The sequence below is a fragment of the Oratosquilla oratoria genome, chromosome 16 (genome assembly GCF_046742065.1).
Source record: "Oratosquilla oratoria isolate Oo_2021 chromosome 16, ASM4674206v1, whole genome shotgun sequence".
Taxonomy (NCBI): domain Eukaryota; kingdom Metazoa; phylum Arthropoda; class Malacostraca; order Stomatopoda; family Squillidae; genus Oratosquilla; species Oratosquilla oratoria.
This window is the reverse complement of record NC_134792.1, coordinates 59,418,802-59,433,000: the sequence shown is the minus strand read 5'-3', so window position 1 is coordinate 59,433,000 and position 14,199 is coordinate 59,418,802. Positions and strand designations below refer to the sequence as shown.

Genomic DNA, 14,199 nt, shown 5'->3' with positions numbered 1-14,199 from the left:
TCCCTGTACATATAGTATATACCCAAATAATAGTCCATTTTTATGTAGACACTACTTTTTCAGGGACTAGATTTGAGTCTAATCCAGGTTGAAATACAAAGATGAATGGCAATTTATGTACGATTGTATACATCCTAGATTTATTAATAGAAACGTGTCTACACTTTGGCTGCCAGAAAGCATAGGTCAAGTTGTAAATGTAATATGCTGTACTTGCCTGCACACATTTAGACATACATAAATATTCAGGGTTGACTTTTATTGGAAGTATATGAAAAACTGGATTTTCTGGCCACAAATCAGGAGTCAACTTTTTACATAAAATGAATATTACTTGGGTATATATGGTACATCATATAACTGCGAGAGAAAAAACACCAACCTGACACTTGACAGCAAGATAAGGCTGTATGGTAATGGCATGGCTGACAAGGAGTTGAGGTCTAATCTTTGCAAACAGATAGAGTGTAGTGAGGCAAGCCACCAGACGATGCGAGGTGCCTTTGCTGACAGGTGTGGTCTCTTCACTTTGCTGTTTCAAACCACTTTCCTCTAACACAAGGATGTGTTCAACTAAACAATCCACTATTTGTTTGCAGGCTGTCATCAGTGTTTTTGGAGGCTCTAAGTTCACCTTTGTAACATCATCCTTGTCTTCTTTTGGTTTGAACATCTGCAGAAAATTTAATATAAGAAAAACAAAACAAAAAACAGCAATATATATATGTGTGTGTAAACAAAATCAGGCAACAATAGAATCAAAGGTATTGCATACTGAAGCTGTACACTAAAATAAAGCGGAATTTTTACTTACACTTTGCAGCAACTGTTCAAACCAGTCCAGGCCAGTGTCCTTGCAAGCTACCACGACATCAGTAATATTATTGACTTTCCGTAGCAAACCTTCTGTATCTAGCTGTGGCCGTTCTCGAACAGGTGTAAACCACATATTCTACCAAGAAGAAATGCATAGATATAACCTCTTGCCTCATTTTATATATTATATATATATATATATATATATATATATATATATACACATACATATACCAAGGTTTTTTCCCCCTTACAAGGGAGGTAGCCAAAAAGGGAAAGGCATAAAACCATTCCCACCCATTCCATCCCTGAATACACTCCACACCCCTCCACCCTCCGTCTTATCTTAGCACTTCCTGGATGACGGGTCATCCCTGCACCTTGTCCACTGTCCTGGGTCAGAAGCAGTGTCGCAAGACACAGCACATCCACACCAAGGCTGCTTCATTAAATCAGTGACCCCCCCCTCTCCATCCCCCCATGCATAAAAGAAGACGGGGAGAAATCCCTTCAGTCTGCGTCAAATTTTGCTCACACATACTACCTCACCCCCCATCCCCCAGCCCATTCCACCTCATGCATCACATCATCATCCATATACAACCATTCTCCATTCACCCCTGTCTTCTGTCCTCTCCCGTCCTTCCTCAACAGACATTCCCCTCTTCCCCATAGACCCCTTCACAACATCCATCCACCTCATCCTAGGACGTCCCTTCATGTTCACTCCCTCCACATCTGCCTTCCATACCTCTTTTACTAGTCTTTCTTCACTCATTCTTTCCATGTGTCCAAACCATCCTAATACTCTTTCATCAACCCTATCTCACAACTCCCTTTCCACCCCTCCTCATTTCTCACTCTATCTAGCCTAGTAACCCCTATCATACTTCTTAGACACCTCATCTCAAACACATTCAAACTCCTCCTCTCTTCCTCTCTATGTTCCATGTTTCTCCCCCATACAGTGCTGTTGGCACAATCACTCCTTCATATAGTCTCCTCTTAGCATCCATTCCCAAATGTCTATTCCTCATTACACTCTTCAATCCACCAAGGCATTTACTCGCTTCTCTCAATCTACATTCTACTTCCACCTTTTCCTGCCATATTTGCACCCAAGTATCTAAAACTATCCACTTCCTCCAGTCGCTCTCCCTTAATGCTCACTTCTAGTCTACTGCCACTTTCACCCCTTGTACATCTCATCACCTTACTTTTACCCACATTTATCTTCAGCTTTCTTCTATCACATACTCTCCCAAACTCTGTCACCAACTTCCTCAATCCCTCCTCTGATCCTGCCACAAGCGCAGTGTCATCCGCAAACAACAGCTGGCTCACTCACCTCCCACTTTTCTCCATTTTCTTTAACCATCTCCAATCCCTGACCCACTACCCTTGCATTTACCTCTCGCACTACCCCATCCATGTACAAGTTGAACAGCTAGGGCGACATAACGCATCCTTGACGAAGTCCCACCTTTACCTCGAACCACTCACTCTCTCCATTTCTAATCCTGACACAAGCTCTACTACCCTCATAAAAACTCTTGACAGCTCCTAGAAGCTTTCCTCCTATCCCGTAAATCCGCAAAACCTCCCACAGTGCCTTTCTGTCTACCCTGTCGTAAGCCTTTTCCAGATCCATAAAAGCCCAAAAAACATCCTTCCCCTTTCCTATAGTTTTCGCACATATCTGTCTTACCACAAAGATCTGATCTACACAACCTCTACCTGTCCTAACTCCACACTGTTCCTCACCAATTACTCCCTCTGTTCCTCTCCTAATCCTCTCAATCAAGATCCTCCCATAAGCCTTCCCAGCTACACTTAACAAGCTAATCCCTCTGAAACTGCTACATTCACACTTGTCCCCTTTTCCCTTGTAAAGTGGATCTATACAGGAACTCCTTCAGTCCTCTGGCACTCTACCCTCTCTCCAGCAAACATTAAATAACCTCACCAGCCAGTCCATCACTGTACCTCCTTTTTTTAGACATTCTGCATGGCATCCATCCAGACCAGGGGCCTTACCTGCTTTCATCATCTTAACAACTGCCTTCACTTCATCCTTATTTCTCCTCCATTTTCCTCACTCATCACTCTCATTTTCTTAGCATTTCCCACTGCAACTATCTTTCCCTCCCTATCCTTCTTCACATTTAGCAACTCCCTAAAATATTCTGCCCATCTTCCCCTTACTGCCTTCTCTTCCATTATCATCTCTCCATCTGCACCTTTTACCTTTTCTTCTCTACTTGATTTGCCTCCTCTTCCTTTCTTAATTTCTTTCCAAAACATCTTTTTATTACTTTCAAAATTTTCTGTCATACTCTTACCCCATTTCTCATCTGCTCTCCTCTTTGCCTCCTTTACCTTTTGCTTTACTCCTCTTTTCTTTTCTTTGTACTTCTCATATGACTCCCTCATCCTATTTTGTAACCAATCTGTGAATGCTCGCTTCTTCTCTTCTACAACCTTCTGTGTTTCCTCATTCCACCATTCACTACTCTTCCTTCTATTTCCTTCTGTCCTTCTTGTTCCACACACCATCTTTGCACACTTTGTGACTCCCTCCTTAAACCATTCCCATTCCTCCTCCACTCCTAGCTCTACTCTATCCTTCACTCCCTCCCACTCCTCCTTCAGCTTCTTCTTGTACTCCTTCTCCTTTTCATTTAAAGAGTTCACTCTAAGCACCTCCCTAGCTTTTGTCCTTTTCCTCTTTCTCCATCTATCTTCCACTCTCAACTTACCTTCCACCAAAAAATTATCTGATATTCCTCCACCCTCTCCCCTTAGCACATGTACATCCTTAACTCTTCCTATCATACTCCTATCTACCACTACATAATCCATTAGCGATCTATCTACCACCCTTCCATCCACCACCCTCTCCCATGTGTAATTATGCTTGACTTTCTTCTGAGACACTGTATTTGCTATCATCAACTCTCTAGACACATTTCCACCATCAACTCTCCACTAAGATTCTTTCCTGGAACTCCACATTTCCCAACCACTCCGTCAATTGGTTCATTTCCTACCCTAGTATTAAGGTCTCCCAGTACTATTACATTTACATTTCTCCCTAATCCCTCTATGCACTCACTTAAATCTATCAAAAAAGCCTCCCATTCTTCTACATTCTTCTCACTACCAGGCCCATATGCACTTACAAAAACCCACATCTCCTTTCCCAGTTTCACCTTCATCCACATTATCCTTGAGGAAACCTCCTTCCACTCCACTACACGTTTACCTCTCTCTTCACTTACTAGTATAGCCACCCCTTCTCTCCTCCCTCTCTTCACTCCTGATAACCTCCCACTTACACTCCCAAACTTACACTCACCCTTCCCTAAACTTAGTTCACTCAAAGCCAACACATCCATCTTTCTTCTCACAAACATACTACCTATCTCTTCCCTTTTACTCTCATCTGTACCACATCCACACACATTAAAAGACCCAAACCTTAGGGTGCTGGTCGGAAAACTCCTAGACCCTCTTATGCCTTTACTTTTTTAGGAATGTCCCCTGTGGGGCTACAGGAAGTGGACAGTTTTAGATATTTGGGTATAGATGTGGCAGGAAAATGAGTGAAGGGGGAGGTAGAATGTAGAGAGAAGTGAGTAAATGCCTTGGGGAATTAAAAAGTGTAATGAGAAATAGACATATGGGAATGGATGTTAAGAAAACAGCAACAATCTAAAAGCTTCTCACCATTCCTTTACAAGCTCTGGGGCAAGTAATGGATGGTCCTGGAAATGGACAGTGAAGCTGCCCATTTAAAAAAAATCCCCTCATATCCATCAGATGTGGCCCTAATAGGCTGACATTTGGCCTCCAGACTGGATCCAAGATCAATATCAACTTTAACTGTATTTCTTACACCCTTTCACACATGGAGAGCTGACAACCAATGACTGCTCCCCTCCTACTATTTTCAGCCAATGATTTAGAAATAGTTCCACACCAATACAACAGTGTTAAGGCAACAATTATTATTACTTAAAGAGTGTTTTTTCTTTAACATAAACTAATGTTGTTTAACTGATCCATAAGGTGCTCCAAAATAGTCCCTAAAGGTACTGACTACATATAATCATGTAATCAATACGTACACTAAACCAAACCACGTCAGATAACAGAGACTGGGTAGTTCCACATTTTTATGTAATTTTGTGTAGAATAGTCAAAGTACAATGCCATTTTTAGTGGTTTTGAGTTTGAAATATGGTAGGACTAAACAATTATTACTACTTAAGAGCATTTTTTCCTTTTACATAAACTAATCCATAAGGTGCTCCAAAATAGTCCCTAAAAAAGGTACTGACAGCATGTAATCAATACCTAATTACACTAAACCAAACCAAGTCAGAACCATATATATCAGATATCAGAGATTGGATAAGTCGCCCACTTTTGTGTAATTTTGTGTAGAATAGTCAAAGTACAATGCCATTCTTAGTCATTTTGAGTTTGAAATATGGTGGGACTAAACAATAGACTTTTACCCTGATCCCCTCCCCCCTCCATGTCTCCAACTTAGATGGAGTTTACTGTACTGGTTTACAAAATATGAAACAAGTTTAAATAAATCCATAGAAACTACTGCAGGTGATATGCAAATGGTGTTAGCCTTGCAGATGTAAATGTTTCTTATCTATTACTATTGATGTACACAAGTTGGATATTTTCTTCTAAGGAAAGCCTTGAAGATTCTATCAAAAATGCATGTTGTCAGGACTTGATAACATAAAATATTTACTCACCTGAAACACTTCCTGGACCAGTTTCTTAATACCTTCCTCATCATTGACTCTTCTAATCATTTTCACACAGATTTCAGGTATCTTTGGAAACTGTGGACATTCTAAACAGATATCTTTCATTATCTTGATCACTCTTTTACGCACACTTACACCTGTATCCTGAAATGGTTTCAATAAATTTTAGACTAGACAGAATAAGAAAATTACAAAGGCAAACTACATATCAATGTAAGTACTTTTCTCTTTCTCTTATGCTTGGACTTTTAAGACATGAAAAAGTCAAACTAAATGAACAGGAGTCAAAAAAATATTTCATACTCACTAATATTCTTGCTGAAATCATGTCGTAGTATTTATCTATCAATTCTGGCCGTGACAGTACAAACTTTCCCACCAAATCAACTGCAGCCTCTCTAACAGATGTGGAGTGGTCAAGAAAGGAGTGATTCACTCCTAGTTGCATGTCACTTCGAGCCAAAACTGATGGATCTGCCTCTACAACCATTGTTAGGCACTTCATAGCTTTAGTCCTTACAGCAATTGCCGACTCCGTTAGAACACGAAGGATCTGCACCAGAAAAGAAAATATATATATATATATACATATCTATCAATGCTGTAGCAGAGTTCCTTGCTGCATTGCTTATGCCCCAAGCAGTGTGACTGGGGACAGAGCAACTCATCATTCCTGAGATGCAAAGTTAGAAGGGGTGAGTAAATAAGTTTTGAATGTTTATGATACACGAGCTTTTGAAGGGCCTTTTGTATAGAATTTTACAAACTTCAAATCTTATCAGTAACACACATATCCAGTATATCCCTTTCAATAACAGAAGAATTTCCATTTTCTAATACAATTCTCCCACATAATTCTTTTTATCAATTTTTTTCAGCCAAGAGTGTGAAAAGCAGAATTGGATGTCATGGACTTGAGAGAAACACTAGAGGTGAATGGCCATGGTAAAAAGAGCACTGGATGCAAGAATGTCTGTTAAGCAAGGAAGAGACTGTGAAAGATAGAACTGAGTGGACAGCATAAATAGATGAATCGATCAATCCTTTGCCCCTGGTTTCTCTTGCAGAAGACCCAGCCATGGATGAAGAAATGACATGGCCCAAAATCATGTTCTTGTTAACTCCATAAAGTATTTGCTTGGACTATGTTGGGTTGCCATATTATGAAGTGGTGGGGGTACACCAGTACTGGCTGTGGTGCCCTGCTATAGACATGCTGTGGTGCCCTGCTATAGACATGCTGTGTCTTGCTGCATTGGCTTTGACCTGAGCAGGGAAAATGAATGACCCTTCATCCACAGAGTGCACTGATGAGAGTTTTAAAGAGGATTTTGATAGGTGTGGGATGAATTTTGAGTGGATGTATGCCTGAAAAAGCCACCCCTTTTATAAAGTAGTATATTGTACATCTATTTCTCAATCAATTGGCTATTACCTACAAAGCAAGTTGAAAAGGAAAGTAGGAAAGGAGCATTCTCACCCATTTCATGCACTTTACAATCATGTCTTTCATTCTTTCCTAATTAAACAACGTTAAAACTGCATTTTATCTGTTTCCTTCCAATCCTGCTAGTTCACCTCCAGTGAGCCCCTCTCATGGACATGAGCATTGTCGAAGCCTATATACCCCCCACCCATCTGTTAGTACACATTTTCATTTTACATTGTCAACAAAATCTTGTGGTTTCATTTACCCCATATATTTACCCCCATATGTTACCACACACAATTTCATTCTAAATCCAGTCACAAAATTCTTGTAGTTTCATTTACTCTCATCCGATCTCCTTCTCTTGGTCCAACATTTACTCCCTTAACATTACTGATTCATATCTCCATCAAGGATATTTACTCCTATCCATAACATGGCCAATCAACTTCTGGTTCTCTTCTACTTTCCTCTTCATTTCCATCAATACTCCAGTCCATTCAACAATCCAATCTTTCCTTACTTTGTTCTTTATCATGACTCCTACATATAGCCATCATACATCTCATTTTCATTGCCACCACACAACTTTTCTCTTTCATATTTATCAACCAGCTTCATTCCTATACATAATAGTCCATAGAACCACAACTTCATATAATTCTTCCAGTGCCAATGCAGAAAGCTTTTCTGAAGTGCCACTAACACAACAGAAGGACAAAGGCAGGAGGAGCACTGCTCCCTCCTGATACCCATTGGAACAACAAACTGCTACAAGACCCCTACCTCCACCTGGAAGTGCTGCTCTGAGGGTTTGATATATGATCTGTGTAACAGGCCCTGAAATTCACAATCACTCTCCCACTTCCTTCTAACCTATCTTCACTATCAATTTTTTTATTTCACACATGATCAGTACTCCAGTCCTAGCCCTACAACACCTCCATCTAGCCAATAACACACACCACTATTCATGTCCAACATGTACAAAACTTGAATTACATATACCAAGGCTTTTTCCCCCTTACAAGGGAGGTAGCCAAAAAGAAAAAGGTATAAAACCATTCCCAACCATTCCATCCCTAAATACACTCCACATCCCCTCCACCCTCCCTCTTATCGTAGCACCTCCTGGAAGACGGGTCATCCCTGCACCTTGTCCACTGCCCTGGGTCAGAGGCAGTGTTGCAAGACACAGCACATCCACAACATGGCTGCTTCGTTAAATCGGCAACCCCTCCTCTCTGTCCCCCCATGCAAAACTCGAATTACAAACATAATCCAATGATGAATATGAACTCATGGTCCAATCTCAAAAGCACCACTCACAATCATAAACCATAACAAGAGGAACTCAAGTGACTGAAATGATAAAATAGAGTAATTTCACTTAGTGATCAATACACAAAATAGAAAACAATGAAAAAAAAAAAAAAAAATAGTGACCCAACGAAGAGAAAATTGGATGCGAGCTGAACTGAATCATCGTTAAGTGTCATACCTAATAAGAGCTGCATCATAGAAATGCTGAAATTGAATCAGAGGTTAGACAACACTGCTTTTTCGGGGTTTGTAAAAGAAAGTGGAATACTAGGTATTTAGAACCAGGGAATCAAGGTATAGAAATATCCTAAGAAATCAGGAAATTACTGAATTAATAAATGAAATTATATATCTGAAAGCTGACTACAGGGCAATGTATGAAGAAATGAACCAGTTAAAACTTCAAAATACTGAAACCAACAGAGCTTAATGATCTAAAAAACGAATTAAAGTCAAAAGTGAGAAGAAAAGAAGAAAAAATGAGGATACAAACAAAATGGAACCTTTGAGAAAAAAAAAAAAAAAAAAAAAAAAAAAAAAAAAAAAAAATTACAGTGACCAAGAAAGTGGGAGAAACAATAAAAGAGACAGATCTCCAAGAAATTGAAAATCAATGGAAAGTGGGAGGGGGGGGGAAATTAAAAAAATAGAGCAACAAGTGGAAGAGAATGCTAAAGAAATAGTTATTAAAGTAATTACCCTCTTCACTCCGGGGCACATCGCACGTCTGGCAGCATTAGCTGCCCGACGTGCGATGTTGTGTCATAATAATCGCATTATAAAAAATAAAGTCAGTGCTCAATCGTTCGTTCTCTCTCACCCGTGAATTTTTATAACCATAGAAAATATGATGAAGCCAGTTTAGAGAGAATGGAGGTTACGTAGGTACGACTACAATAAATATAATCAAGACGCCGACGTTGGCATCATCGCGTACCCACTTGCTCCTCATGACACCTATGTAGGCGTCACCGTATGGAAGTGGTTAAGAAGAAAGAGAATTGGGTCAGTGCCACAATGGATAAGAAAAAGTGCAGAGTAGTTTATGGTATTAAAGAAAAGCATAATGTAGCTAGATACCTAAGAGAAAGAGAGAAAGAAATTGCAAAAGACATTCTGAAAGAGTTACAAGAGGGGCAAAAAGTAGATAAAGAAATAGAGTAAGTGCATAGAATAGAACTATACTCTAAAGAAAAAAATAGACCACTAAAAATTAAACAACGATCTTAAATGATTGCAGAAGTCTAAAACAGCAAAATTGGCAAAAAGTGAAAATTACAAAAATGTATGGATGAAGAAAGGAGTGATGAGGAAAAAGAGAAGGAAAAGACACAGAATTGAAGTAAATAAAAAAAACATGAAAAGAACAGACTGAATTTTTTTTTAAGAGAAAATTGTATTATATATATATATATATATATATATATAAACACACACATATACATATGTGTATTTACCTAGTTTTATTTTGTGGGAGAAGAGCTATGCTTGTAGACTCGCAGTTGTATCTTTCCGCATCCAGTTCTTTCTTAAAGTCATGTATAGTTTTACCACTCACTGTTTTCTCTTTCAATTTATTCTATGTATCTATTACTCTGTGTGGAAAGCTGTTCTTTTTCAGATCTCTTATGTAACCGTCCTTCTTAAGTTTCTTCTCGTGTCCTCTTGTATTTCTTCTGTCCCATTTAACCATTTCCATACGGTGACGCCTACATAGGCAGCATGAGGAGCAAGTGGGTACTCGATGATGCCGACGTCGGCATCTTGATTATATTTATTGTAGTCATACCTACATAACTTCCATTCTCTCTAAACTGGCTTCATCATATTTTCTATGGTTATCAAAATACACGGGTGAAAGAGAACGAATGATTGAGCACTGACTTTATTTTTTATGATGCAATTATTATGACGCAACATCGCACATTGGGCAGCTAATGCTGCCAGACGTGCGATGTGCCCCGGAGTGAAGAGGTTAAGTAGATCATCCCTATCAAGGATTTCCATCCCTTTCATAATTCTATAGTTATCAAATCACCTCTTTCTCTTCTTTGCTCCAGAGTTAATAAGTTTAGTTTGTCCAATCTTTGTATGTCAACTTCCTAAGTGTTGGTGCCATCTTTGTTTATGCTCTTTGAATTCTTTCTAGTTTCATATTTTTTATTGTGCTGGGTGTCCATAGTGACACTGCATATTCTAATTTTGGTCTTATCAGTGTTACTAGTATTCTCTTTACCATTTCCTCATCCATGTAGTCAAAGGCCACTTTCATTGATCTTATTAAATTGTAGGTTTCTCCAACTATTTTGTTTACATGTGTCTGGTGTCGTATGTTTTAGATAATTACTCCTAGGTCTCTTTCCGAGTTTCCTTTTGTAACTTCCTTTGTTCCAATTTTGTATTGACCAGATATCAAATATTTACTTTTTCCAAATTCCATTATACTACATTTGTTAATACTGAAATTCACTTCATTCTTTTTACTCCAGTTCCAGACTTTGTCCAGGTCTTCCTGAAAAGATTTGCAATCTTCTTCGTTACTCACTCTCTTCAATAGCTTCACATCATCTGCAAGGAATTTTATATAACATTCAATTCCTTCATTCATGTCGTTTATATAAACAGCAAACATTATCAGAGTCAACAGAGTCTTGGGGGACTCCACTTATCATGTTTACCCAATTTGAGTTCTTTTCTCTAAGTATCACTCTCATTCTAATTACTTCCAAGAAGTCTTTTATCCATTCCAATAATTATCCTTGCATTCCACCTATTTCAATTTTTCTTAGTTTTATGTGTGGTACTTTGTCAAAAGCCTTTTATAGGTCCAGGAAGGCAGAGTCTGCCCAGCCATCTCTTTCTTGTATTATATCTACCAATCTTGAGTAAAAGCATATTAACCACTTCACTCCGGGACTTAAATCTCGTGGGCAGCAGCCAATGCCAGCTGTATGACGTGTCGTAATAATACTCGCATCATAAAATATAGTCACCGCTTATATCGATCGTTCTCTCTTTCACCCGTGGATTTTGAAAACCATAGAGAATGGGATTCAGTGCATATTAGGGAGAATGTAAAAATGCAGGGGTGACTACAATAAATATAATCAAGACGCCGATATGGCAGCGTCGCGAATCCACTTGCTCCTCATGACGCCTACGTGTGCTGCACCGTATGGTAGGGTTTAAGTTTGTAGTACATTATCTTCCACTTCTAAATCCAAATTGGTTGGGGTTTAGTATTTTTGTTCTCTTCCAAGTGTTTAGTCCATTTATTTTCTTATAACTCTTTTGCATACTTTAGCAATTGTGCTTGTAAGGGATACCAGTCTATAATTTGTTGGATTTTCTTTATTTCCTCCCTTATGTATTGGTACAATATTAGCATTTTTCCAGTCTTGTGGTAGTTTTCCTTCTTTGAGTGAGAAGTCAATTATCTTGTGTATTTTATATGCGAGTTCATCTATGCATTCTTTTAATATCCAGTTCGCTATTCCGTCTGGGCCATGTGACTTTCTGACATCGAGTTTCCTTATTTCTTTCTGTGTCACTGTTACTTCTTTAATTTTTAGAAATCCTTCTTGGTGACTATCATCCCACATTTATGAGCTTTCAATTGTAAATACAGACTCAAAGTGTCTGGTCATTACTTCAGCCACTTCTACATCTGTGTATTCTTTATTTCCTTCATGCAGTTTCACTATTTCCTTTTCGTCTTTTAGTTTGTCATTTACATATCTGTAAAATAGGTTAGGTTGATCTTTGCATTTTGCTATTGTATCTTTTTCATAATTTCTTTTTTCCTCTCTTTGTATGTCTACTTATTCATTTCTCAGTTTGATGTATGTTTGCCATTTAGTCTCTTTTTTTTTTCTTTTCCATCTTTTCCAAGCTTTGTCTCTTCTATCTTTAGCATCGCTACACTTCTTATTATACCACCACTTTATGTACTCCCTTTTCTGTTTCTGTTTAGGCACATGTTTATCTGTTCCCTCCTTATATATTTCTTTAAAAAATATTCCATTTCTCTTCCATCTTTGTTTCATAATTTGCAACAGGCATTTTGAAAAAAAATTCTAAGTTTTACAAAGTCAGTTTTGTTGTACATTAATCTTCCTTCTCACAACATTTTGTTCCTTAGGCTCAATCTCTATCAATATGCGGTCACTCTTTCCAATTGGTGTTTTAGTTTGTTTCTTCCACAATTTCAGGCTCAGAGGTGAATATCAAATCTAGTCTCGATGGGTCTTTGTTTTGTCTATATCTAGTATTTCCTTTAACCCATTGAGTCAATGTGTAATCGATGGTCATATCCAGTAGGACATTGCCCCATAGTTCCTCTACACCTCCCATTGTGTGTGTGTATTAAAAAGAGGAAACCTAAAAACCAAAAAAAGGAGAAAAAAAATTAAATGTACACTAACATAGATGGAACGATTTCAGGATTAAATGAATTAAAAGACTAGCTGGAAGAAGAGAAACTGGATATAATGGAAATTATAGAGATGAAATTAAAAGGTCCACTACCACCTCATACTGTGGGATGAGGTCTATATAATTATTGCATAAAAAATAGAAGAGAAACAGGATGGAGGAGTCATGTTTATGACTAAAAAGGCTTAAAGGTAACAAAGATAACAGAAAGAAAAAATAATGTGGATTTTATGATAAAAAAAAAACGGGGACATTTAAAGTAGAAAATTTGTAGTAATATGTATGCCCCCAAAAACATATTCTTGGACTAAGAGTGACAACTCCAAAATGTTGGAATACATAAAGCATACATTAAATGAATTACTAAAAGAAGGAAACATAGTAATTATGGGTGACTTTCACTCCAAAGAAATATGTTGGAAAGAGATGACAGTGAAAGGTGGAGATGACCTTTGGGGAAATATACTACTGGATATGACCATTGAATATACAATGACTCAGTGGGTAAAGGAGAATACCAGATATAGAAACAATGAAGCACCATCAAGACTAGACTTAATATTTATGTCAGAGCCTGAAATTGTGGTTAAATGGAATACAAGACACCAACTGGGAAGAGAGACCACATATTAATTTGAGTTCAAACAAAAAGAGTCAATTGATTTGGGAAGAAATGAGAAACACAGAAAAGGAAGACTAATGTACAACAAACCAGATTTTGAGAAACTGAAAATTCTTTCAAAAAGCAAATTGGGAAAATTTCTTTAATGAAGAAACGAAGATGAAAGAAAAATGGAATATATCAAAAGAATTTATAATGAAGGAATAGATATGTACCAAAGCAGAAGCAGGAAAGGGTGTACATTAAGTGCTGGTATAAAAAAAAATGTAGTGAGGCATAAGATAGAAGAGACAAAGTTTGGTGAGAGAGAGAGAGAGAGAGAGAGAGAGAGAGAGAGAGAGAGAGAGAGAAGGGGGGGTAAGTGGCAAAGAATATGTGAAATTATGTAGGGAAGAAAAACGAAACTATGAAAAAGACAACAGATAAATGTAGGGATCAACCTAAATTATTCTACAGGTATGTGAATAGTAAATTGAAAAATAAAAAATAAACAGTGAAACTGCTTCAAGGAAATGAGGAATATATAAATGTAGAAATGGTGGTTATGATCATTTTAAATATGTATTCACAATAGAAAATGCACATAACTGGGAAGATGAAAAGGCAGAATGATCCTCCCAATGAAAGAAATAAATGCTTTATTGCATGATGGGCATGGGATCTTATACACAAGGGGGAGTGAGGACAGCGTCGTGTATAAGATCCCATGCACATCATGTGATAAAGCATATTATGGAGAGATGAAGAGGGGGCTTAACACAAGGATCAGGGAACATAAG

The 14,199-nt window shown here is 38.1% G+C and overlaps 1 protein-coding gene across 3 annotated transcripts in view; it reads right to left on the bottom strand.

Annotated features, from left to right (window-relative positions):
- Positions 1 to 286: 286 nt before the first annotated feature.
- LOC143034049 (nipped-B-like protein A) overlaps positions 287 to 14,199 on the bottom strand; it is a gene marked incomplete at its 5' end in the record, with an annotated part of 196,110 nt that continues 182,197 nt past the window's right edge. The window contains 4 exon segments of one of the 3 annotated variants that reach the window (XM_076199933.1): positions 287 to 673; positions 815 to 952; positions 5,598 to 5,756; positions 5,920 to 6,165. In XM_076199933.1, coding sequence (XP_076056048.1) covers positions 353 to 673; positions 815 to 952; positions 5,598 to 5,756; positions 5,920 to 6,165 — 864 coding nt within the window. 3 annotated transcript variants of the gene reach the window in all.